General features: G+C 44.6%; 1 protein-coding gene across 1 annotated transcript in view; it reads left to right on the top strand.

Moving 5' to 3' along the window:
* Positions 1-19,985: 19,985 nt before the first annotated feature.
* The window catches only part of MAP1B (microtubule associated protein 1B), a 97,284-nt gene continuing 91,113 nt past the window's right edge, over positions 19,986-26,156 (top strand). Inside the window, exon 1 of the mRNA XM_048851761.2 lies at positions 19,986-20,332. Coding sequence (XP_048707718.2) covers positions 20,155-20,332 — 178 coding nt within the window. The 5' untranslated portion in view covers positions 19,986-20,154. The remainder of the gene's footprint in view (positions 20,333-26,156) is intronic.

Below are 26,156 nucleotides of genomic sequence, written 5' to 3'. Positions count from 1 at the left end.
TGTGATAAGACAGCCCTCAACAAACACTTGCAGGATTCTTACGATATGAAGGAAGAACAACTGGTTTGGAAGGGGCTGGCTCAATCGCCCATGGAGTTTATCGAATTGGTTTTGGGCACCAGAGTTCAAGCCCAGGAAACCGAGAAGATGAAAAATGACTCACTCTGTGGGCCAGAGTTGTTGGGAAGCTGTTCAGGGGAACAGACTGACATACGAACCCCTGGTGGTGGGTCTGAAGAAGCTAAGCCCTCCTAGGTCCCCTTCACAAGCTGGAGACCAGAAGCCATCCCTGTTAAAACCCTGCACATTTTTGGCATGCCTTTTTCCTGATTGTCCATCTTGGTGGGCACACCTGCAGCTTTCCACTTTTGTGTGCAACTGCCCAGCTGACCATGTTGATGTCACACTCAGGTCTGGAGTAGACAGGCGACATTGGATCTCCTAGGCCTGTGGAGAGAGGAGGCTGTGTAGGCACATTTACAGACCAACTCTAGAAATGTGGACATCTGTGAGCAGATGAGGGATGCAGGAGCAGGGGTAAGACAGGGATCAGCAGCTGTGCTGCATGAAAGCAAAGGAACTGCCATGGTACAACAAAGAGGTAGAGTTATCTGCTTTTCATTCCCCTGTAGAGTTAGGCAAGGGTCGGGGAGGGGAGGCATAGAGCAGTTTCTTTATGTACACAGAGCTGTCCCTTGAATCCTCCTGAGAGATCTCAGTGAAACTTTCATAGAGGTATACCGCAAGGGAAGAGAATTCTGAATCTTAACTTTAGCTTTCCAGTGTGACTATATGGAATGATACCTCTGTGTTTTTATCTGTAGCTGCTGCCATTCTGGGCTTGACCGGTTCCCCCTCTATGCCTGCAGAATGCTTGAACCAAATGAAGAGAAAGAAGCAGACTCAGGATGACATGTTCAGCAAGATCCTGCAACCAAGTGCTGTATCAGACCATGAGCAAAGGGCCTGAAGGATGAATAGTACAGAATATGTAGAAAGGGCCAGAAGCAGAAGTGGGAGATACACCATGACATAATGGGGCTTCTCTGGCAGTAAAGACAGATACTGCAGACTCTCATTGTTCTCCAGATTCAACAGTCCCAGGCTTACCTCCCTTCTCAGTCCATGAAGAACTCCAGGCCTAGCACCTCCCTAAACCCTCCGTCAACACTCCATATGGCATCAGGGGCTGCATCCCTGCCTCTGCCACTCCACACCAGGGAGACATTAACAACAACCACAGTTTCACATACACTGACATGTGAGAACCATGGTTGATGCATGTGTAGCTAAAATAGACATAAATGTTCCTTCTCTTTCTTTAAGATCTGTTCCATAAATTGATTAAGGCTTTAATGTATTAGCTTTTAACTTGCACATTTTTAGGTGTTTTTGTTATTCAATAACATTCGGTTGTTTGGAAAACAATTCATCTTTATTGGTTCCCAATATATGCTGCAGAATGCCTGGTGGTAGTTGTTATTGTATACTGTGATATAGCTCAGAGGATCAGGGACAAAGACAGTGTTATAATCATAAATGTACACCAAGCACCAAATAATTCCTAACGGGCCCCCAAACTGCAGGGCTGGGTAGAGCACGGTACACCACAACGCATTACTGTGGCTCAATGTTAAAGTGCTCTTTCAAAGCCTCCCTGAGGCATACAGCTCTGCACTGAATTCTTCGCTGCTCCACCTCCACCCTGGCAGCAACTTTTCCCCTTTTCTTCACAGATATTATGCAGGACACAGTAGGTAGCTATAACCATTGGGATATTTTTCTCACTGAGATCCAATCTTGTGAGGAAACTACACCAGTGCCACTTCAATCTACCAGAAGCTCATTCAGCTGTTATTCTGCATCTGCTCAGCCTGTAGCTGAATCTTTCCTTGGTGCTGCTGAGCTGGCTGGTGTAGGGCTTCATGAGCCAGGGGATTAAGGGGCAGGCTGCGGCCCCCAGGGACCACTATTGACATTTCAACATCGCAAATAGTAATCTGCCAGTCAGGAAAGAGGCTTCTAGCTTTCTGAGCACTCCTGTGTTCTTAAAGATGTGAATGTCATGCATCTTCACGGACCAGCCAACGCTGATGCTGGTGAAGCATCCCCAGTTATCCATTTGAACTTGTATAACCATAGAAAAATAGCCCTTCCTGGTGATGTACTCTGTGGTAAGGTGATCGGGAGTCGAAATAGGGACAAGCATGCTGTCTATTGCTCCACTGCAGTTCAGGAACCCCACTGGTCAAAATCCATCCATTACGTCCTGCACATTGCTGAGAGTCGAAGACCTGCACGGCAGGAGATGACTTAAAGGCTTTGCACACTTGCATGAGAGTGGTTCCCACAGTGGATTTTCCACTGTTTGGTAGCAATCCAGTGTTGCACGTTTCCATGATGAGATCACCGCTCACTTCTTCACTGTCAGTGCAGCTCTCGTTTTGGTGTTCCTGTGCTGGAGGGCTGGGGAGAGCCTGGCAAACAGCTCCAGGGATGTGGCCTTGCACATCTGAAAGTTCTGTAGCCACTGCTCATCATCCCAAGCCTACATTACAATGGGATCCCACCAGTCAGTGCTCATTTCTTAGGCCCAGAAGCAACATTTGCAGCTACTCCATGAAGGCTAACAACAACCTTGTATCGGTTCTTGCTATACCTCACAGCAATTTGACCTCCAGTAAATCATGATGTTCCCCATGGCTCTTCTTGTGATTCTGTGTGTCCTGTGCTTGCAACGGTCATGACACTAGTGCAGAGCTGTGAAGGCTCCATGCTTCTGCCAGAGATGGCGGACAGAGACAAGTCCTGCGCGGGTTTGTGGGATTTTCAAAATAGGCAAGAAAATTATGGGATAAAGATGGTATTATGGGATGCGGAAAGTAGCATGATGGAACTTGACCCTGAAATCCCAGTCTCCTCTACACAACTCATTTCTGCCCCACTATGCTTTGCCAAAACTTCCCAAAAGACAGTGTGCTGGAAGGTGGTGAATTACACAGTGGGATACCTTCGCATGGTGCATCACATTGTACATTGAAACAAGCACTGTTGGAGAGTGTGCGCAGCACTGACACAAGGAGTCAAGTACACACATACACAAGCAATATACTAACTGCGGTGGTTATATGCCAACGTAACTTGTGTTGGCAAAAGTCTGTAGTGTAGACCTGCTCCTAAGGCCTGGTGTACAGCTAAACCTTAGGTTGACCTAGCTGTGTGACCTTAGGTGTGAAAAACTGACACCTCCAAGAGATGTAATTCACTAGCATAAACGGTAGACCAATGGAGGAATTTTTCCATTAACCTAACTACTGCCTCTCAAGGGGTAGATTAATTACAGTGCCAGAACCCCCCGCCGCCCCCCCATTACTGGGGCAAATGTCTGTAATATGGTGCTATAGAGGCACACGTGCAGCACTGTAGCTGTACTGTCTGTACTGTAGACAATGTGATGCACCATGCGAAGGTATCCCACTGTGTAATTCACCACCTTCCAGCACACTGTCTTTTGGGAAGTTTTGGCAAAGCATAGTGGGGCAGAAATGAGTTGTGTAGAGGAGACTGGGATTTCAGGGTCAAGTTCCATCATGCTACTGTACCCCAAGTTATAGCAGCCTCCTGGGACAGCCAGGAATCTCTCAGCAGTGCTGCTTGCTGTGGCCCTGCCCCTGCCAGCCAGGCCTGCCCCCTCCTGCCCCTATGCCAGGGCTTGTGATGGGGTCCTTGAAAGGCAGTCATCCACAGTGCCTGTGACAGAGAAATCTTACCTGGGCCACAAATGAGGCTTTTAGAGCCCTTGATACCATTCTGGACCTTTTATGCATCATAAAGGTGTTAGAGCATGATGAGAATCTGACCTCAGAAGTATCAGCATTTATATCTCAATCATTTATATTTCTTACAGAAAGAATCTTTATCAAACTGATATCTGTTATTTTTATTAATATAGTATTTAGCCCAGAGGTGGGCAAGCTACAGCCCATGGGCCACGTCTGGCCCGCAGGACCCTCCTGCCTGGCCCCTGAGCTCTTGGCCCGGGAGGCTAGCCCCCGGCCCCTCCCCCACAGCCTCAGCTCACTACGCCGCCAGCGCAATGCTCTAGGGGGTGGGGCTGCGAGCTCCTGGGGCAGCACAGCTGCAGAGCTCGGCCTGACCAGGTGCTCTGAGCTGTGCAGTGCGTGGCTGGCTCCAGCTGGGCACCGCCAGCCACCAGTGCTCCAGGCAGCGTGGTAAGGGGGCAGGGAGCAAGGGGGGTTGGAGAGAGGGATGGGGAGTTCAGGGTGGTGGTCAGAGGGTGGGGGTGTGGATAGGGGTCGGGGCGGTCAGAGGGCAGGGAACAGAAAGGGTTGAATAGGGGCAGGGGTTCCGGGGGGGCAGTCAGGAAGGAGGGGGGGTTGGATGGGGTGGTGGGGGGCAGTCAGGGACAGGGGTTCCGGGGATAGTCAGGGGACAGGGAGAAGGGGTGGTTGGATGGGGGCAGGGGTCCCGGGGGGTGCCATCAGGAAAGAGAGGAGGGGTTGGATGGGGCAGTGGGGGGCAGTCAGGGGTGGGGGTTCTGGGGGCGGTCAGGGGACAGTGAGCAGGGGGAGGTGGATGGGGCAGGAGTCCCGGAGGGGGGCGTCAGGGGGTGAGAAGCGGGGTGGGATGGGGGTAGGGGCCGGGCCACGCCTGGCTATTTGGGGAGACACAACCTCCCCTAACCGGCCCTCCATACAATTTCCAAAACCCAATGGGGTCCTCAGGCCAAAAAGTTTGCCCGTCCCTGATTTAGTCCCTGTTTTCATCATCCGATTACCTTGTGTTTTTATTGTGAAATACCAGCATTGGTAAGAGTGGTGCTTTTGTGATAGAGAACAAACCAGCTATAGAATGACTTCCATCCATTCCAAACAGCTTTAACTCTGTATGTGCTGCTGTGAGAACTATTGGATGATGAGAGGTAACCCACATCCCTAATATCTGATAAAGGTGTGGGATCACCATCTGCCTGCACTACGTAGATGCAGAGGAAAAAGAGACAAACTAACATTTCCAATTAAACATGCACATTAATGTCTTCTCCCCCTCTTGGACATCCTGAACATCAATGGATGTTTCAGAAACTTGAAACCAGCAAGTTGACTTCATCTGTGTTCTTAGCCCTGTAGTTTTATTTGAATTATAAAGGTTCAGATGAATACTGGGGATGAAATCCTGACTCCACTGAAGTCAGTGACAAAATTCCCATTCATTTCAAAGGGGCCAGTATTACATTATCATGTAATCATTGTCATGGAAACACAGGGTGCATGCAGCATAAGCAATAACACACAGGGCCAGATCCTTGAGCCCATTAAGGCTACTTTGCACCTTTCTGGAAGCCAAGACTAAAGAAATGTGTTTTATGCAAGAAATTACATAAATTAGTCCTCTACTAAATCTGTAGAGCCACCAGGGCTCAATTCTACCCCACATTAAAGCCAATGGGATTTTTCCATTGATTTCAATAGGATCAGGATTGGGCCCAGTCAGGAACTATGTTTTGAAAAATTTCATTTAGCCCTGTAAATGTGTATGCAGTTAAAAGTTAACCAACAGCAAATGAAAGGATTCATTTTATACCTGTATCTGCGTATGTTGAACACCCAGCTTTTTGGAAATGAAACCTTTAATATGTAACTCAACTGCATAAAAATGAATGCAACTATCTTAAACATTTCTGATAGACACCTTTAGAAAATACTTGAGACTCCTTCTATGTGATTATTACTTGCATGGAATGAGATTGGATTCAAACAACTGGCTCCTGCATTGGACATGAATTCCCTAGAAATGGCTAGTACGTACCACTTGATGCTTCATTGCCCAGGCCCGCTCTCCAAAAGCCTGTATGCCTCTGGTTTCTTTTTCATCTTTTATATTAACAATAACAAATTCAGTACAGGACATTACCTAGGGATTGATGACCAGACAGGGTTAATGGTCTTTGGCTCTGCCTTGGGCCATCAACTCCTCCCAGTCAGTTATTAATCCAAAAGAAATGCCCCAGACCTTGATCATTACTACTTAAATCAATACCAATCTGGTCACAGAGCTGATGAGTTCTAAGCAAGGTGGTTAGAATGTGATAACTGCATAGCTATGGGCAAATCAGATCATTCCATTTTCCAATCCATTTTATGTGTAAAAAGAATCCTTCCAGATGGTGAAAAGCAATTGGCTTTATGCCTAACAACTCACCTAGGTGTTCTGGCATTGCATAATAAAACACTACTTGTCATGTCTTGTTGCTTAATTATTGTTATCGGCTTTCAGAATTGCCGGAAACTTGACATACTGCTTAATGAGGTTAGTTTAACTGAAGGCATTATACCACATGTATAGAATACTGTATTGCTTTAAAAAACAAATATATTATTTCACCCGCCTTTTACATTTTGTCTGGAAAAGTCTGTTTACAATAGGGGTTTTCATTTTGTATTTCAAATTTAAGATATGATAAACTTTACTTACCAAGGAGGCAGTGTGGTCTAGTGGATAGAGAACTGGACTGGGATACAGGATACCTGTGGGGCCGGGGGGGGGGGGGTCTATTCTGGTTCAGACACTGACCTACTGAGTGACTTTGGGTAAGTCACTTCACCTCCTTGTACCTCTGTTTCCCCATCCATAAAAAGGGGTTAATTATACTTGTCGACTTTGTAAAGCACTCTGAGATTTACTGATGAAAAGTGCTACCTAAAAGCTAGGCGGTATTATTAATGTTGTAGTTTAGCATGCCCAAGAGTTGTCTAGACAATAGACTAGGAGATCCTTTAGGGGAGTAAATAAGAATCCAAAAGGAAACTGATCATCTGTTTTTCTCTTTTATGTTAGGAGAATACATCTTTCAGTTGTTTGCTTACTGACATCATTTCCCCTGCTTTCTAAAAATAAGCCACATTAGGATAATTATATGGCTGCTAAAGTAAGAAACTGAACTGAGTGAGATTAGGAGATAATTGTTTAAGAGGAAAATATACATGTAGGAAACAGAGGTGAAGAAGAAAATAAATGTAGAGATACATGTAGCTCACATGTACCTCTGATTTGACTTTTCTGAACAAGGGTTGCAGAATCAGGACAATAATAATAAACACAAAAATGAATAAGAAGTACTGGTTCTTTGAGCTGTGTGTCCCTATGGATCCTCCACTGCAGGTGTGTTTGCGTCCCTGCGCTGCCGATTGGAGAACTTTGGTAGCCCGTGCATGTGCTTCCGCCTCCCCCTGCCCCGTGCTCTGCCACAAGGCTAATCCGCGTTGCATGGGTGAACTCTCCACAGTTCCTTCTCTACTGCAGAGTGTATGATGAGAACTCCAAAGTCGAGGGGAGGAGGGTGGGTCATGGAGCACTGGTAGGGACACACATCTCGAAGAACCATCATTATTGCACTAGGTGAGTAATTTCTTCTTTGAATAGTGTCACTATGCATTCTCCACTGTAGGTGATTCCTGAGCAGTATCCCCCCACTGGAGGCTGGGGCTTCAGAGTCGAGTCTGTTATAGATGATAATACTGTGGCACCAAATCTGGCATCTGCAGCAGAGTCCCCCAGGATGGCATTGTGTTCTGTAATGGTATGTGCAGAAGCCCATGTAGCTGCTCTGTAGAGTTCAGATATAGGGACACCCTTGGAGAAGGCAACTGATAAGGAAAACGATCCCGTAGAATGTGCGCAGATTGTAGATAGGGGTGGTAAACTGCAAATCTGATAACAGAGTGTGATGCAGTTCAAGACCCATGTAGAGACTCTTTAAGCTGAAATCGCTGTGCCTCTAGATCTGTCTTCGATGGAGAGGAAGCGTCTCGGAGATTTTCTAAAAACTCTTGTCCTATCCAAATAAAAGGCTAAGGCTCTCCTTACATCAAGCGGATTGGGGATGGCTTCCCTATTATCCTGGTGAGGCTTGGGATAAAAGGTTGGAAGGTGAATGAATTAGTTCACATGAAATGCAGAAGTCACTTTGGGGGTGAACTTTGGATGTGATCTAAGCATGACTTTGTCAAGGAAGAACACTAAGAAGGGGGATGCGCCATCAGGGCCACTATCTCCTCGATCCTTCTTGCCAAGGTAATGGCAATCAGGAATTCCATCTTCATGGAAAGGTGAGTTAAAGAACAAGTGGTCATGGGTTCAAAGGGTGGTCTAGTCAGTCCTTTTAACAGTAGATTGAGATTCTATTGGGGTAGATTGATTGGGGTAGGAAGCCTGGGTTGGGGAGACGTTTGCTATACCTTTGAGAAATGACTTTGTAGTCAGGTGGGAAAAAATTTAGTATCCTTCTATCTGCTGGTGGAAGGTCACTATTGCTGCAAAGTATATTTTCTAAGGCTTAAACAATCATCACCAAAGTGACTATCTTGAATTTCTGAGCCTTGACAAATTTGTTGAGCACTTTGAGGTTTAGTATGGGTACCCAAGAAAAAGGAAGGTTGGAGATCAAGAAGTAGCGAGAGTAAAAGTCTTTGCCTCTTAGATGTGGGGCTGATTCTGTGGCTCCGATGCTGAGGGAGGAGATGATCTATCTCTTGCCATAACAGGCTCTTGTGAGAAGGGTCCCTGAAGATGGACGGGGAAGGTATGGAGGTGAAATGGAGTGAGTACCCATCTTGAATAACCTCCAGTACCCATTTGTCAGAGGTTATCCATTCCCAGGTGCTGCGGAATGAGGTGAGATGGCATCCATCAGGATGAGAGAGGTTTTCCAGCATTGGATGGTATTGAAGAGAGTGGTCTGATGGTATCTCAACCAACTCATCAAAACTGTCGTTATGAGGTGAATGGCTGTGAGGAAATAGGTTGAGGGCCCAAAGGTTCCGTTTGAAGAACCTGGACTTCTTTTTCTGGGATTCATACAAGCGTTGGGATGAATATTGTGACAATATTGGGGCCTGAACAAAGGCTGAGGACTATATTTTCTCTTCTGCCCAGGTATATCGATTCCAAGCTATCGAAGAATGGCCATGGTGTCTTTCAAAGTGTGGAGGAATGAGGCTGTCTTTTCTGTGAACAGCTTTGTGCCTTCAAAAGGTAGGTCCTTAACAGTTGTTTGCCCCTCTTTGGGGAAACCACATAAGTGCAGCTAAGGGGCTCATCAGATCATGATGGCAGTGGAGATGGAACATTCCACTGTATCAGTTCCACTGAGTGCAGACTGGAGTGATGTCTTTGCCACCAGTTGATCTTCATTAATGATAGCTTTGAATTGATCTTTGTGAGAATCTGGGAGCTGCTCAATAAAGGAATTGAGTTTTGAGTAGTTGATGTAATCATATTTTGCCATTAAGTCTTGCTCTTTTGCAATATGGAACTGTAGAGTGGCTGATGAGTATATTTTTCTCCCCCCAAAATTGAGGCGCTTCCAGTTCCGGTCATAGGGGGTATATTTCAGGTGATGCTGATGGCCTGGAGTTTACTGTGTCCACAGTGATTGAATTAGGGGGCGGATAAGAGAAGAGAAATTCCATGTCTTTTGCTGGCATGGAATATTTTTTTATTGGCCCACTTGCATGTTGGCAGGACTGATGCAGCGGTCTGCCATATGAGTTCAGCAGCCTCCAGGAGAGCCTTGTTAATAGGGAGTTCTACTCTGGACAAGGCAGAGGAGTGTAAAATGTCCAATAGTTTATGGTGTGACTCAGTCACCTCTTGTAATGGTAGTTGTAATGCATCTGCCACCCTCTAAGCTAGCTCCTAGAAAAGCTTGACGCCCTCTGCCAACAATGGTGGAGGGGGCATCACTGTCTCATCTGATGAAGAGGAGAAGTTATTCTGGGAGGTAGCCTCTTGTTCCTCTCTTAACTGTTCAGGGGGCTTGGATACCCTTGATGCAGTGGCCAAAGGAGGGTGTCTCATCGGCTCCTAATAGGCCAAGTTAGAGTTATGGGAGGCACGGTGTCTATGTTCCTGCCAAGTGTCCCAGTAAGGCCATTGAGAGTGTGGGAAGGGTCCCAGAGGTTGGTACCACAGCTGCCCATACCAAGGAGGCTGGGTGTCAGAGGGACGGTACGGTTGAGGTCCATACTGGAAATTGGTACCATAGGGTGGATGAGAGGAGTGACGGGAGACTGTTTCCTTGCTCACTGTCTGACTCAGCACTCAAAAATGGGGGTGCATGGTATGATGCCACCAGTGAGTCTGGAGCTCTGGATGGACTCGGTACCGGAGGGCCCAGAACCGAGTATAGGTGAATCTGGTGCTTCAGGCACCAAAAGGTCTGTCGCATACTGGAAGTCTGGCAGTGCTGTAGGCATTGGTACCAGTGGTGGTTGGCAGTGCTGAGATGTCAGTTCCAAAGAGTTGGCGATGTAGTCCTGGTTGAGCTGTCTTCCAATGTCTCGTGTGCCGACGATGGTACTAACGTCTATGTCCGCACTGAAGGAGCCTTCCCCAAGGTGAACTCTCTAGTTTTCTCACGCCCAGTCGATACTGATGATTCCTTGCCTGTGCCCATTGAGTTCTTAGGCAGCCCCACTTTTTCTGTCAGGGTGGTACCATGTGAGTTCTGGGTACTGGATTTAGACAGCTTTGGTGTCTTTGGTACTGATGATACCAAACGAGCTGGAGATGGTTTTCAGCTCGGTCAGGGTTCAGTGTGGGGACTCTCAGCCCTTTTCTTAGAAGCCTTAGGTGAGTAGCTCGTGGTTGTCTTTATAGGTTCACCTCCCTTAGATGACAGGTTTCGGAGTAACAGCCGTGTTAGTCTGTATTCCCTTAGATGTAGAGGGTTGCGGTGAAGATCCCTGTGGTCCAGAGTCTTGGCACAGCTCTGAGGGTGGTTGGAGTGCCACTTCCATTAGAAGGTCAGTTCTCTATCTCTGTTCAATTATTGGCATAAACCACCCTTCTGGGGGATTTGGTTCTCTCCCAGGCAATGGATACCCTGAGAATGTCAGACAGTTACTGGGATAGATTCTTTGCAACTGAGACACTTCTTGAAGCCCAGTGAACCTGGAATACCCTGTCCAGGGGAGGTCCCCAGATGGAGGGGGAGGTCAAAGAAAAATAAAGTTTAAAGTAAAGCTTTTTTTTTTTGGTTAAATAAAAAAAAGATAAAGGAGTGAAAAAGAAAAAAGGAAGCTCTAAAAGGGTAGCTAAAGTAGAGAAACAATTAGCAATTCTATAGAAGGTAATGATCTGCTAATGGACAGCTCAGGCTCCATCCCTGGACAGGGTGGTTAAAAAGGAACTGAGGTGGGTGTGCCCCTGCAACACTGGTTAGCCTCATGAGGAGCAAGGGGATGAGAGGAAGTGGGGTAGTGCGTGCACAGATGCACCAGCTGAACGGACACTGCTACCAAAGTTCTTCGATCAGCCGTGCATGAAAGCAGACACACCTACAGTGGAGCACCCATAGGGACAGTACTCGAAGAAGAATCCTTGGTGCTGATATAGGTCTTCCCAGCTATTGATCTCAAAGAGCTTTACAAAGATGAGCAGGTGTTATCATCCCCATTTAACAGATGGGAAAATGAGAGTAAAGTTTGGCTTTATGTAAATTTATTTACGTAACCTATGTAAAATGGAACCTTATTACTTAACAGATCTGCTCTGTGTGTATTCAGAGTGACACCTGTTTACTTTACTGACTAAAATAACATTTTACTACTACTCATTCCCATTAGCAGTGCAGAACAAATACAGCTCTTGGAAAATGAGCTGGATTCTAGTCTGGTTTATGCATCATCAACAGGGGTGTTAATTAAATTCTGAGTGCAAAATCTTTATAGTTCTTGATGCATGAAACAGCTTTATTTCTAGGGTGAGTTTGTAGAACTGGCACTTAGAACATCTATCTAGTTCTAAACTGAAGCTATGTGGTCTGGAAGCCATTGAGAGGCAAGAGTGAAACTCCACTTTAAGTGACTTACTAAAAGTCACACAACAAGTCAATCAGAGTCAGAAATAGATCCAAAGTCTCATTTTCTCAGCCTAGTAATCTTTCCACTGTATCAGATGCACAGGCCAATGAATCACTTGTAATATATTGGACTGTCTTTTGGGACACCTGGGTTTGTGAGTAGCCTGGAGAAACTGCTCCCCAAAGGGGTGGAGTTCAGTTACATCACAATGCAACCAATCCTAAAAACCCTTGTTCATGATAGTAGGCCCACCAGTTTTCAGACTCAGAACCAGGGTGACATGTTGGGACACTGAAGGGAGGAAGTTCAAGAGCAGCAGGCTGTACAGCAATCTTAGGAGATGATGATGCAGTCTTTGCTCACAAAAATAGTTCCATTGATTACAATGATTAAGGGCTGTGTGGTAAATCCTTAGTACTGAGAGCTGGCCAATGGTTACTGACCATTTTTTCTAAGTGTCTGAAGGAGAAGGTGCAAGCTCTTATGATAAAGATAGCTGGGGGAATCACAGAGGGCCTATGGGGAAATGCTGGGGTGGATTATGACTATGCCTTGATGTCCAGGGCTGAAGTCTACCAGTAAAAGCAGATAACTTTCATTTTAAGAACATTATGTTTATCGGAGAAGGAAAGATGGCATATTGGGCCCAATCCTGCCCTGATGTCAATGGGAGGTACATTGTGTGGCAGACTTTGGCCTGTTGTTTTCCCACTGATGAATGTATTGCCTTTGCCCAGGCTACATCTGGGACCCCGACTCCTATTGCTTCCCATGCTGGCCTCTCCCCTCAATCAGTGAGGGCACGTTTGATGCCCCTTTATTTTCCTTCTTTCTCCCATTCCCATACGCGGGCCTTTTTTTCAGAATTGCCCATAGAACATGCATGGAATTATCTTCTACACCTGGTTTGCAAAGCTGCCCCCCTCTTTATTCATATCCTTCCTGAACTGTTGCTTCTTCCATGATACCCACCAGTTGTGAGTCCATAACAACCATCATCACCAACATAAAAAAAGGACTCAGTCATGCCATTTTAGCACAGACTCATGTAGAGAACAGAACTAGTCAAGTTGGGGAAAGCTTAAGAGTTTGGTGAGGGCTGTATCCACCACAGCACTCTGCAGTATTCAGTCCACCCTGGCAACAGTAGACCAGCAATGTGTTTGACTAGCCACCAGCTCTGATATTTTTGTACAAGGATAGCATTCTCACCCTAAGGTGACATTCAGAAAGGGTATTCCAGAAAAGCCATTTAATGCTAAAGTTCTAAGCAATCCATCATCATCAGAAGAGAACCCACTCTGTCTGTCACTAGATCACATACAATACATAATCACATTTCCAAATTTGGAAAAAAACTCCTTTCTGTTAGTCATTATCTTTCTGCATATAAAACTGCCTACACAAATGTCACTTCTAAACTGATTATATTGAGGCAATCCCAAATTCCAGGTTTCCACTATACCCAGCACAAGTTTTCAAAAAATGACAGGCAGAAGAATCAGGACCTTGCTTGCTGGCTGCCCTGATATTTTGAGGGAGATCAGCCTGTGCAAAGGAGAGAAGATTTTCCTTAAAGGTTTCAGAGGAACAGCCGTGTTAGTCTGTATTCGCAAAAAGAAAAGGAGTACTTGTGGCACCTTAGAGACTAACCAATTTATTTGAGCATGAGCTTTCGTGAGCTACAGCTCACTTCATCAGATGCATACCGTGGAAACTGCAGCAGACTTTATATACACACAGAGAATATGAAACAATACCTCCTCCCACCCCACTGTCCTGCTGGTAATAGCTTATCTAAAGTGATCAACAGGTGGGCCATTTCCAGCACAAATCCAGGTTTTCTCACCCTCCACCCCCCCACACAAATTCACTCTCCTGCTGGTGCTAGCCCATCCAAAGTGACAACTCTTTACATAATCAAGTCGGGCTATTTCCTGCATAGATCCAGGTTTTCTCACATCCTCCCCACCCCCATACACACACAAACTCACTCTCCTGCTGGTAATAGCTCATCTAAACTGACCACTCTCCAAGTTTAAATCCAAGTTAAACCAGAACATCTGGGGGGGGGGGGTAGGAAAAAACAAGAGGAAACAGGCTACCTTGCATAATGACTTAGCCACTCCCAGTCTCTATTTAAGCCTAAATTAATAGTATCCAATTTGCAAATGAATTCCAATTCAGCAGTTTCTCGCTGGAGTCTGGATTTGAAGTTTTTTTGTTTTAAGATAGCGACCTTCATGTCTGTGATTGCGTGACCAGAGAGATTGAAGTGTTCTCCGACTGGTTTATGAATGTTATAATTCTTGACATCTGATTTGTGTCCATTTATTCTTTTACGTAGAGACTGTCCAGTTTGACCAATGTACATGGCAGAGGGGCATTGCTGGCACATGATGGCATATATCACATTGGTGGATGTGCAGGTGAACAAGCCTCTGATAGTGTGGCTGATGTTATTAGGCCCTGTGATGGTGTCCCCTGAATAGATATGTGGGCACAATTGGCAACGGGCTTTGTTGCAAGGATAAGTTCCTGGGTTAGTGGTTCTGTTGTGTGGTATGTGGTTGTTGGTGAGTATTTGCTTTAGGTTGCGGGGCTGTCTGTAGGCAAGGACTGGCCTGTCTCCCAAGACTTGTGAGAGTGTTGGGTCATCCTTTAGGATAGGTTGTAGATCCTTAATAATGCGTTGGAGGGGTTTTAGTTGGGGGCTGAAGGTGACCGCTAGTGGCGTTCTGTTATTTTCTTTGTTAGGCCTGTCCTGTAGTAGGTGACTTCTGGGAACTCTTCTGGCTCTATCAATCTGTTTCTTTACTTCTGCAGGTGGGTATTGTAGTTGTAAGAAAGCTTGACAGAGATCTTGTAGGTGTTTGTCTCTGTCTGAGGGGTTGGAGCAAATGCGGTTGTATCGCAGAGCTTGGCTGTAGACGATGGATCGTGTGGTGTGGTCAGGGTGAAAGCTGGAGGCATGCAGGTAGGAATAGCGGTCAGTAGGTTTCCGGTATAGGGTGGTGTTTATGTGGCCATTGTTTATTAGCACTGTAGTGTCCAGGAAGTGGATCTCTTGTGTGGACTGGACCAGGCTGAGGTTGGTGGTGGGATGGAAATTGTTGAAATCATGGTGGAATTCCTCAAGGGCTTCTTTTCCATGGGTCCAGATGATGAAGATGTCATCAATATAGCGCAAGTAGAGTAGGGGCTTTAGGGGACGAGAGCTGAGGAAGCGTTGTTCTAAATCAGCCATAAAAATGTTGGCATACTGTGGGGCCATGCGGGTACCCATAGCAGTGCCGCTGATCTGAAGGTATACATTGTCCCCAAATGTGAAATAGTTATGGGTAAGGACAAAGTCACAAAGTTCAGCCACCAGGTTAGCCGTGACATTATCGGGGATAGTGTTCTTGACGGCTTGTAGTCCATCTTTGTGTGGAATGTTGGTGTAGAGGGCTTCTACATCCATAGTAGCCAGGATGGTGTTATCAGGAAGATCACTGATGGATTGAAGTTTCCTCAGGAAGTCAGTGGTGTCTCGAAGGTAGCTGGGAGTGTGGGGGGGTGGAGGGTGAGAAAACCTGGATTTGTGCTGGAAATGGCCCACCTGTTGATCACTTTAGATAAGCTATTACCAGCAGGACAGTGGGGTGGGAGGAGGTATTGTTTCATATTCTCTGTGTGTATATAAAGTCTGCTGCAGTTTCCACGGTATGCATCTGATGAAGTGAGCTGTAGCTCACGAAAGCTCATGCTCAAATAAATTTGTTAGTCTCTAAGGTGCCACAAGTACTCCTTTTCTTTTTTCCTTAAAGGTGTTGACAGTCTAGTCAAAGCATTCTGCAGAGACCTTGGCTCTTATGTTCATGAGGTTGGAGATAATAGGCAATGTCTCAAGCATCCATTCTTCATCTAGGTGGTGGTGGTGGCAATGGGGGCTCCAGTAGTGAGAGAGACAGAAACCATTTTAGGACAACTGTAAGAAGTCCCAGGAGAGAAAATGCTGGAGCAGACTGCCAAGCAAACATGATAGTCTGGGAAGATGTAGAGTGAAAGCACTGGTATCAAAGTGGGACAGAGTCAGTGTATGTCTACACTGCAATAAGGAGGTGTGATTGCACCTTATGTCGCCATATCTGAGCTAGATCAAAGCTTGCTCTGGTAACAACAGCAGTGAAGCCTTGGCAGCATGGGCAGGAGTCACTCAAATACATACTTTGGGACCTGTGTGGGGTTGTACTCCCTCAGACAGACCATGCTAAATCAAAAGCTAGCTTGAGTATGTCCACACAAGTTGCAATCCCACCATCTGACAGAAGTGTAGACATACCCTTAGGGAGAGTTTTCCAGAACCAAATATATTTCACCATCAGAAATTTTTCCTAATATTCAGCCTAAATTTATCCCTTGTTAAATTTCATTTCGTTGCTCCTAGTTATAATCCCATATACCTCACTATTCTCACTGTTTACCCCCTTCCAATTCAGGCTGAACGTGGACCAAGAACAGAGCATATGCAGGATTAATAATATCACCAGATCCCCAAGATGAAAATACAGGCTTATGTGTATCATTTGGGTACCAAGCAATTGGGTACCAAGTAAAAAATGGATCAGTAACATGAACTTTAAACATTTTTTCAACAGTTGATACCCGTTACCGTCTTTCTACATCTCTATGTGTGCAGTCTAAATTCATTTAGCTATTTCTTTATCCAAAATAGTATATTTATGTAATTTTGCTGCAGCTAGGAAGCTGAAATATTTTTGAAACACTGAATGCCATGTGACATTAAGTCAGCTTTTCACAGTTCATCTTCTCATTTCACCTGACTGAAGATCTGGTGATTATGCTTTCAGATTTTATTGTTACTTGTAAAGAAGACAACTTCTATTCAGGTAAGAAAAGTGTAGGGTACAAGGACAAAGTTTTATTTGTTTTGTAATTCAAAATGCCAACAAACAAGCTTCAGGGCAAGTTATTGTCACATGAACATCAACCATGTAAACCGTGAATCTGAATCTGCAACCTTCTCCAAGAGCCATATCCATGAAGCTAGAACTGCATTTGTAACAAGCATGCTATTGGCCCCAATTTTACCTTAGATCTGCCAGTTGTATGTGCTTATGAGTATTGAAGGAACGCAAAACATCTATGAGCCAGACTCCGCCCTCAGAGATCAGATAGAGACAAAACTGGTGGTTTTTTTTTTTTCTTCCAAATGGTAGCATCTGGCCCTTAGGGTTTTTAATATACCTACCAGCTCCTACCACAATATCACAAATTGTCATCGTTCATTTTCTGTAATATGTTATATTTATATAGTCTGTGGCAACATCATATAAAACACAAGACTACGGAAGCATATGCCTCAGCAGGCTACCTTAGGTATACTTGTATCATATACATATATTTATGGGGTTTTTTGATTTACTTTGTTTTCTTTAAGTAAACCTTATTGCTTACAATCTCAACAGATAATTTTCCCACAGTTGTTTGTTTCTGTTGTGGTCAGAGGTTTTTTTTTTTTTAAACAGAAGGCACTAAGTCACCCAGGTAATGCACCTTGTGTGATTAATGCTATGAAATGCATTTCATGTACTTAACCTGTTGTGACTGTGATGTGTGAAAAATCTTTTACCCTTATATTTGGAAAAAAGAAAAGGAGTACTTGTGGCACCTTAGAGACTAACCAATTTATTTGAGCATGAGCTTTCGTGAGCTACAGCTCACTTCATCAGACATCCGATGAAGTGAGCTGTAGCTCACGAAAGCTCATGCTCAAATAAATTGGTTAGTCTCTAAGGTGCCACAAGTACTCCTTTTCTTTTTGCGAACACAGACTAACACGGCTGTTACTCTGAAACCTTATATTTGGGAATCACTATCACTCTGTTTTGTAAACATTAAGTAAAATACCTTTTTAGATGCACCCTCTCCTCATCTTATGGGCTAAATTCTTGCAGGTAATACACATGTAGTATGCATACCAAAAAACCTGTATGTAGCAGTGGGAGAGAATGTTGGAAGTTGCCTGCCTCTGTGCAGGATCCTCCACAAAATTTTAGAGACCTCTCAGCATGTTTGTAACTGAAATAGTGTATATGTGGGCATGAGTATAACAGGGCTTGGCTATGGGGAAGCTAGCATCATCCATATGTATTTGTGTGCCCACATGTATCAACACAGACCAGTGCAACCATGCCATGAAAAACTCTACTCTCAGCAGGAAAAAACTATAGTCACAACTGGTAGAATATGGTTCATATTAGTGACACTTTTCCAGCATATTTGTGTCCATTAAGACTGTCTATTTTAGGAAAATTGCTTTCACTTGTTTTGTACAGTTTTTTCCATTGAGTCTTCTGGGTTTACATGACATGGCTGTCAAAATGCTTGTGCCCAGTTTACAACACAATTTACATGGCTAGTAGCACCAGGGAAACTATACAGATGCAGGAAAATGGCTCAGAAATGTTAGTATAGATAGATGCACTGTTAGAGGTCAGTTTCCTCACATTAGCCAGAATTTGGCATGCTCTCTGTGTTTATCTGGAGAAGGTTTATTCATATTAGAAACACATGGCTATATGGACCATATTGCTTGTCTTGTTATAACTATTTCATAGTGAATAGGCAGGAGACATGGAATTTATTCTTGGTTTTGTCACTGATCTGCTCTGTGACCTTGGGCAAGACACTTCACTTCTCTGTGCCTCTGTTTTCTCTCCCACCCTTCCTCTGTCTTGCTTACTTGGACTGTAAACTCATCCGGACAAAGACTGTCTGTGTTTATACAGCACCTAGCATAATGGAGTCCTGATCTTGGTTGGGGCCTCTAGGCCCTACTCTAATACCAATACATTATTACTATTATTTATAACATCTGAAATACTTGTTTGTTATAGTGACTACAGAGTGTTGTAAAAATAAAAATACACGTTTTGGGAACATAGGAGTTCTCATACTTCATGAGAACAATGGTCCCTTCAGCTGAGATTCCTGTGTTTGACAGTAGCCAGTGCCAACTGTTTCAGAGGAAATTGCATTAAACCCTGCATGAAGTAGTAATGGGATAACCTCTACCCAGTTGAGAAGAAGCTTATCCTGTGGGCAATTTATCTTTATGCATTGGAGCATAAGAATTTATATCCCTTCCAAATTTACTATTGTAATTCTGGGTGTGTTCTTTCATAAGTCACTGGTGGAGCTCTGGCTCAAATTGTTTATGCAGGGACTGAGTTTTTTGTAGTCTATCCAAAGCATCATGGAAGGACCACTTCCCAGGAGTGAATCCTGTATCTACAGAGCACTGCCTATGTTAACAAAGGCCTTAGTTTCAGAATGTTTGATTATGGTAACTGGTTTTAAAATAAAAAGACTTAAAGGGAACATCTGAATTCCCCCTTGTAAAAACAGGCTACAGTATTCTATAGTAACTTCCCCAAGTTCTGCAGCAGTATTATGGTGCAATGCAGGAGTCTGGACAATTACTACTGTAGATTATTGCTGTACATACTTTTATTATAAGGGACATTGTCTTTGTGAATGGAGATCGGACCTAAACCAAAATCCTCAGGGTAAGCACCCTGTTCCAGAAGGTGACCTGTGGCTCTGCACTTCGTGACTGGCTCTATTTAAAATAGGCGAAAGCGAAAGTTCACACATGGATGTGGGTGCGCATTTTGTGGCTAGGGTCCCTATGGAGTTGTGACAGGCAGGGGCAAAGGAGGGTGCCCCGTGAAGGTACTGCTCTCATGCAGTTTTGGAGAGGAAAAGCCCTGTGCTACCCCAGCTGAGGACTGGGGAGGGGGGTCAGCTTTGGCCTGAACTTTGCTCCTCGGCTGCCCTCTCGCTGGGGGTCTGTGTGCTGGGGTGGGGGTTGCGCTGCAAAGGCAGGGCAGTTTGCTGGGCCCCAGGCCCCCCCCACACCTTGCTCAGCCTTGGGCATTGTTTGCACACCTCGTCCCTTCTGCTTCCGGAGGCAGCGCCGGGGATGATTTGCTGCAGATGACATCAGCTGTGGATGCTGGAACGGCGGCAGCAGCAACGCGCCGGGATGTGCTGGGTCCCCTCCTCCTCCCCGGGTCCCAGCCCTGCACCGTCTCGGTATAAAAGCGCCGCCGCCTCCCCGCCCGCCCTCACTCTCCTGCTGCCCGCAGCCCGGCACCACTCGGCAGCTCCGCGCCGAGGAGGGAGGCACCGCTGGAGATAATCCTTTCCCTCCCTGCCCCCCGCCCCGAGCAGCAGCAAGAGGAGGAGAGGGGCTGGCAGGATGGCGACCGTGGTGGTCGAAGCGGAGCCGGACCCGTCTTGTAGCATCCCCAACCCCGCGTCCCCCACGCCCAGCCTCTCGCACCGCTTCCTCGACAGCAAATTCTACCTGCTGGTGGTCATCGGCGAGCTCGTGACCGAGGAGCACCTGAGGCGAGCCATCGGCAACATAGAGCGAGGTAAGGTGCCCGGCTCGCCCCGAGAACAGCCCTTCTGCTGCGGGTGGGAGGCACGGGGACAACCACAGGTTGCACAGAAGTCCTTGCTGTTGTCTCCTCTTTGGAGACCCTCCCCGCCCTCCCTTTTTATCGGCCATAAATGCCCCCGGTTCGGCGCCCGCCCGTGGCTCCTCACCGTCTGCCACGAGCGGGGCTGCAGCTCGCAGCGTCCGGCGCCAGGAGTCAAGATGTTGCCTTCACTAAACCACAAGGAGAAAAGAATCTGATGCAACCACTCCCTTTGCTCGGAGGGGGGAAAATCCTCCGCTCCGAGCTGCAGCGCTAACAGTTGGCAACGGGGCTAGCCCAGCCCAGCCCAGCCAGGCTTCAACCTCCTCGGCTGGCTGACGCGCCTTGGAGGGGTCGGGAGGGTGGCCGGGGTTGGCACCGGCGGAGGGAGGCAGCTGTGGTTCCCTGAAGCGGTTTCGGTGGTTCCGTTTGGCGCATGGGGGGAGAATTTTCCTCTTAGCTCGAGGAGCGCCCCACCTTGAGTGACATCATTGCCCATTTTTCCATTTCACAAGGAAAACTGGGGAGAGCCAAACGGAAATCTCTGCCTGCTGGAGAGGGGGCTTATTTTCTGCCCCTTTTCTTTACAACCCCCCCCCCCCGACCGTGTCCCTTCTCCATCGAGAATGTCCAGACATAAAGAAGGGGGGTCAGAGACTGCAGGAATCTGATCTTTGTGTTCAAGCCAATGTTAATCGAGTAGTTTAGGTGCAGTATCATGAGACATACGTGGCTATTTAGTCCATAAAGCAGCAGCAGAAATTAAGGAGGAGGCTCCTTCTATATCGCGCTGGCTTCCCCCGCACAAAGATCTGCAGTTGGCTTTTGCTGCACCCACACAGCCTAAGACACAAGGCAGGAGAAGGTGAACGGGTGAGACAACAGACCTCTCCCTCCACTGCAACTGATCTCGAGCCGTCCCCCCCACTATTGCTTCTCTGTGTCCCCCCCGCCATTGTTACTCCGCTGTGCTAGTGGGTTTTTCTGCAGAGGTCGTTCCGGTCTTCTGCAGCAGCAATGCCTCCCTCGCTTTCTCTATTCCCCTCTTGGTGCTGCTGGAGTCTGTCTGCCCAGAGATACCGGCTCGTGGGCGTGGTGCAGTCCGCACTGCGGTCCCTATGGCAGCCCAGAGCGGACAAAGGGCGTTCACATAGCCAAGAAAAAATACATTTTAAACAATTATTTTAAAAAACAGACTGCATTTCGTCACTGCAAAATAAAATCTAAGAGATTTGGGGAGTCGTAGTTCTGAATAGCGAGGAACCCCTGAGCAGGAACGCAGCTGCTTCTATTGTTTCTAACTTTCAGCAATAAGAGTTTTTGTTTGCTTTAGAGAATTTTATAGGAATAGATTTTTATAGAAGAAAAACAACAAAGATTTAAGTGATTAAAAATTTAAATATCTAAACATTCACTCTCACAATCCTTACATTATCCAGCTACAGCTGCTATTATTCAGAATATTTGCTATATTTTTTTTAAAAGTCACAACTCCATCAAAATATAAGTAAGAAAATCATGATTTTTCAATCAGTCCTTGCTATTGTTTCTAAATAATAGATTTCAGTGAATTGGAAAATGCTATGATGGCACAATATTGATATGTAGTACAAGTAAAACCATTACTAGATGTCATAGTTTATTAAGCTACATTACTGATGTTTTTGTAACAAATGTGTTTTCTTTTTTGGGCTGTGAGGGTAGAGATTTCAGAAAATGTCCATTGTCAGAGAGAGACCTTTTAAACAGTGAATTGGTTACCGTTCCTGGCTTATAGGTGTGGTTCAGCAGTCTCAATAGGACTTTAATTGTCTCTTCCTATTGTACCTTCACCACCCACCCACCATCTGTCTTACTTCATTATTTTTTTCCCAGATTTATTTTTTACTCCTTTCTGATTAAGGATTAGCTAGTCACAGCTAACCACCTTTTAAAATTACCTTTTTTATCTTTATAGCTGCCATTGTCTTCCAGTGAAAACTGTTGTTGCTCTGCTCTGTAATGTAGAGCCACTTGGTCAGTGTATTTTCCTAATTTTACCCAAGTTTTGATTAAGTTAAAGCTGAGTTGGCTGCATTTTTAAATCAAATTATTAATAATTAATAGAGCAAACGGATGTGTCTTCTGCCCTCAAGACATCTGATGTCATCCTTCTTCTGAAGAAATCCTCTTCAGGCTCTTGAAGCTTCTGCTGTGTAATTCCTGCTGTATGGTTTCCATTGCTGCCACCTAAACTCACAAAGCATAGCATATTTTAAATATTTATAAGCAACCCTGTGGGCTGTCTACTCAAAATTTTGGATTAGAAGTCACCTCTCTCCTGCAGGTGGCAGATCTGATTAGGAATTCAGCTGCTGGAGATATCACTGATTTTATGTTCATCTGCTTTGTTCTGGATTAACACACTGGGGGAGTCTGTAGCTATATATTTGTGGAATAAATATGGGCTTGATGAATCTCCTCTTTTCAGAGGAAAGCTCACTACTATCTGGAAAAAATAGTCCATTCCAAAACCATCCATTCTCAACAAGGCCTTCAAGAGTTCAGCGTCCCTGTTAACTCTTCTTTGCTGTCTTCTCTGGTATGTCTTTTGAGCATCATCACTGAAGATTGTGGATTCTTGTACAGTACTGAAGAAAAACCGAATCAGAGAAGATATTATCTGATAATTTACATCAGTGGGTTGGTCTTACACAGCCTGAATGATTGCAGATTCAGTTGCTTTAAATTTCATGAAGAGAGGGTGTCTTGTTTTGAGTTTGCCAACTGTATTTTTAAATTCTGAAGTATCTCTTTCTATATAACTACTTTGAAATGGCAGTCTTCTAGTGGTCTAGGGTTGCCTTCTGATGTGTCAAAAAATGGCTTCAGTATCTATCCACTGGTCTAGCACACAGACTAAGGCTTGTGGGTGTGCCCATTCTGCTGTATAATTAGTCCAGGGGCTAGCGGCATCTGTATTCCTAATACCCCGGAAAGAAGTAATGATCCCAGGTCCATTATATTTTCACTGACTGTATATTGTTATACATGTAATATTTATCTTTAAATTGTCCTTGGTTTATAGATTTAATCTCCATCTCACTTAAACCTGACGTTATCACTTTTACTATTTGAAATATGGTGTTTATATCAGAAATGCTGAATCATGGACCTTCAAGTATAGAAAATGCTCTTTAAGATAAAGAAAATAATTACATTTCATTTTAAGCTTCCAGCATTTTCTTGATTCTTGTGTTTTGCATATTGACAGGCTGAGTGATCTGGCTCTGTTCCAGTATTGTATTGTAGACTCTCAATCCAGGCATAAATCTACACTCTACACATTTGCATCAAAAGGATGTCAATGCACCGAATGATGGCAGGACAGACACTATGTACCTGCAGCATCACTGAATCAATGTCTGTGTTGCTTAATAGGTCTACCAAATGCTTGTAGTCTATCCCTAAACAACACCATTGCTTATCACTCAGGGTTTGCTATCATAGGTCAATGAGCTGTTGTCTGGAGGTTGCCTGAGTTTAGGACTTGTTTAATCACCATTGTTTAGCTTCAAGATTTATGGTCAGTGCACATTTACAAACAGCATTTCTCTGATGTGCTACTTATCTGGATGACGGTTGACTGCTGGGTGTGATATCTTTAAGATTATTCTTGATTTGAAGTATTTGACACATGGAAATAATTAAATATGAACACTGTTAGTGTGGTGTATTTAATTCCCAAATTCATTCACCAAAAAACTGCATGACTAAGAGGTTTCTAGAAAACGAAGATAGGCAGACTCCTAGCAGAGGGTGACCTCCAGTGCCTACATACAAATATGTTACAATTCAAGTAGCGAGTGAGTCCCTCCATAGTTCAACTAAGTAATTTAGTTAGGGAATTATTTTCATAAACTGTTATGAAATGTATGGAAAATTGTGTATTTCTAAAACTTATATAGTGTTTAAAAATTGCAGTTAATTAATAAAGTGACATACCCCAATATCAGGCACATTGATAGGCTGGTTGAAAAGCTGTCATAAAGACCCTTATGAAAAATCATCAAAAGTAGCTACTCTCTGTGCCTTCTGGACTTGCTGCAGAATGAGCATTCCTATGATGTCATTGGTGGCACAAAGTAGCTATTGGATCAAAACAGCAAACTGATAGTTAAATCATCTCCTCCCCTGCAAAATCATTTGGAAATGGGAGGAATAAACCTGTATTTCAACAGATTTGAAGATGCAGAAAGTATTAGATGGCTTTCTCTCTATAGCAAAGGCCTCTGGAGTGGGCAGGGGGCAAGGGCCTTGAAATGCAGATCCTCAAACTTTTTGTATGGGGAGTCCAGTCATCAAACCTATTGATCTCAGGCCAACCATGCAGAGTGCTGAACTCTCTCTGTGACTTCTCTTTCTTTTCATCCCTACCATGCACAGTGTGCCTCCCACAGGAGTCAAGCTAGGACTAGGGTTCTCCCCCCCAGAGTTAAAAGAAAGTGGGGAAACAGGGCTGCTAGTTTGAGCGTAGTCATGTTGGAATTTCCAAGGGATGGTACCATATTGAGCAGCTGCCCCAACCCTTACTCTATCTCCTCCAACTGGGTCCTCCCTCCCCAAATACTGCAGATCCCCAACTCCACAGTTGCATGACAGGACATGTACAGAAAAGAAGGGAAAAAACAGAGAGACAATTCAGCTTATGGGAATGGGAAGCGGCTGATACCATTATAGGCTCTGCTCCTTTCCCTCTGCCCATCCACTTGCCATCCAGCTTGGCTAGTTTGTGCTGGTCTAATCACCGCACCCCAGCAGAAGAGGATAAACGTTTAAATTTATTTTCAAAGTGGTGCGAGTTCCTGTACCTTATTGGAGAACTGCCTGCACACTTTTAAAAAAATGAAGAATTTTTGAGTTGTAGAAAAATATAAAACATTGCAGACAATTTCATATTTGGTTTTCTCATTCCTGTGATATTGAAACTGGTAACTTTATTCCCCCACTTGCAACTATAAACTTTTAAAAATATTTATTATGAAAACATAAGTTTCAGTGCCTTACATGGGTCAAGAATCTTCCTCTTTAACTGAGAAAAGAAACTGGATAGCAAAGTAGTAGGACCGTTTCCAAGCTTAATTTAAGAGAGGAGATCAAGTAGTATATTTTATATTTGAGAGAGACAGGATTTTGACACTTCTTGAACAAAGGGAATAAAGTAACAATTTATATTTTCACTTTAAATGAGATGGCTCATTGCTAGCATAACAGCTCGTCATTAAGAGATCTGCAAATTTAATACTTAAAGTACTGGGACTATAATATATGTAAGGTGTCATTTTTTTTCTTTCATGGGAGCAAACACAATGATCTTGTAATGTGGCTAAAATATTCCCCTGAATAATTTGATTTTATGCAATTCAGTAGCTAATGATCAGTAAAAACAATGTATTATGTTGCAAGTCAGTTTGGGAGCATATACTGTCAATATATATGTCATAATGCTGCAGAATCAACCAGCAATTCTCAGATTGCAGGAGCCACTGTTTTTTAGCACCGATGAACTGCCTTTTCCTCATTTCTCACTGACCACTGTCTTCAGTCGTGTCTGAGAATGTTCAGTATCATGCAAGATTGAGCTATAGTGAGTGCAAATGAACAAAACAGCTGTCAAATGGATATCCGAGAGAGGAAGGATGGGACACAGGCAGGCTTTGGAATGGAGAAATATTTAGCTCTGATGAATGAGAATCCAAAATATTCAGCTGAAAACTTTCAAATCACACATGTCAAA

This window comes from Caretta caretta, chromosome 5 (genome assembly GCF_965140235.1).
Source record: "Caretta caretta isolate rCarCar2 chromosome 5, rCarCar1.hap1, whole genome shotgun sequence".
In the NCBI taxonomy this organism is placed as follows: Eukaryota; Metazoa; Chordata; order Testudines; family Cheloniidae; genus Caretta; species Caretta caretta.
This window is presented reverse-complemented; position numbering and strand designations above follow the sequence as displayed.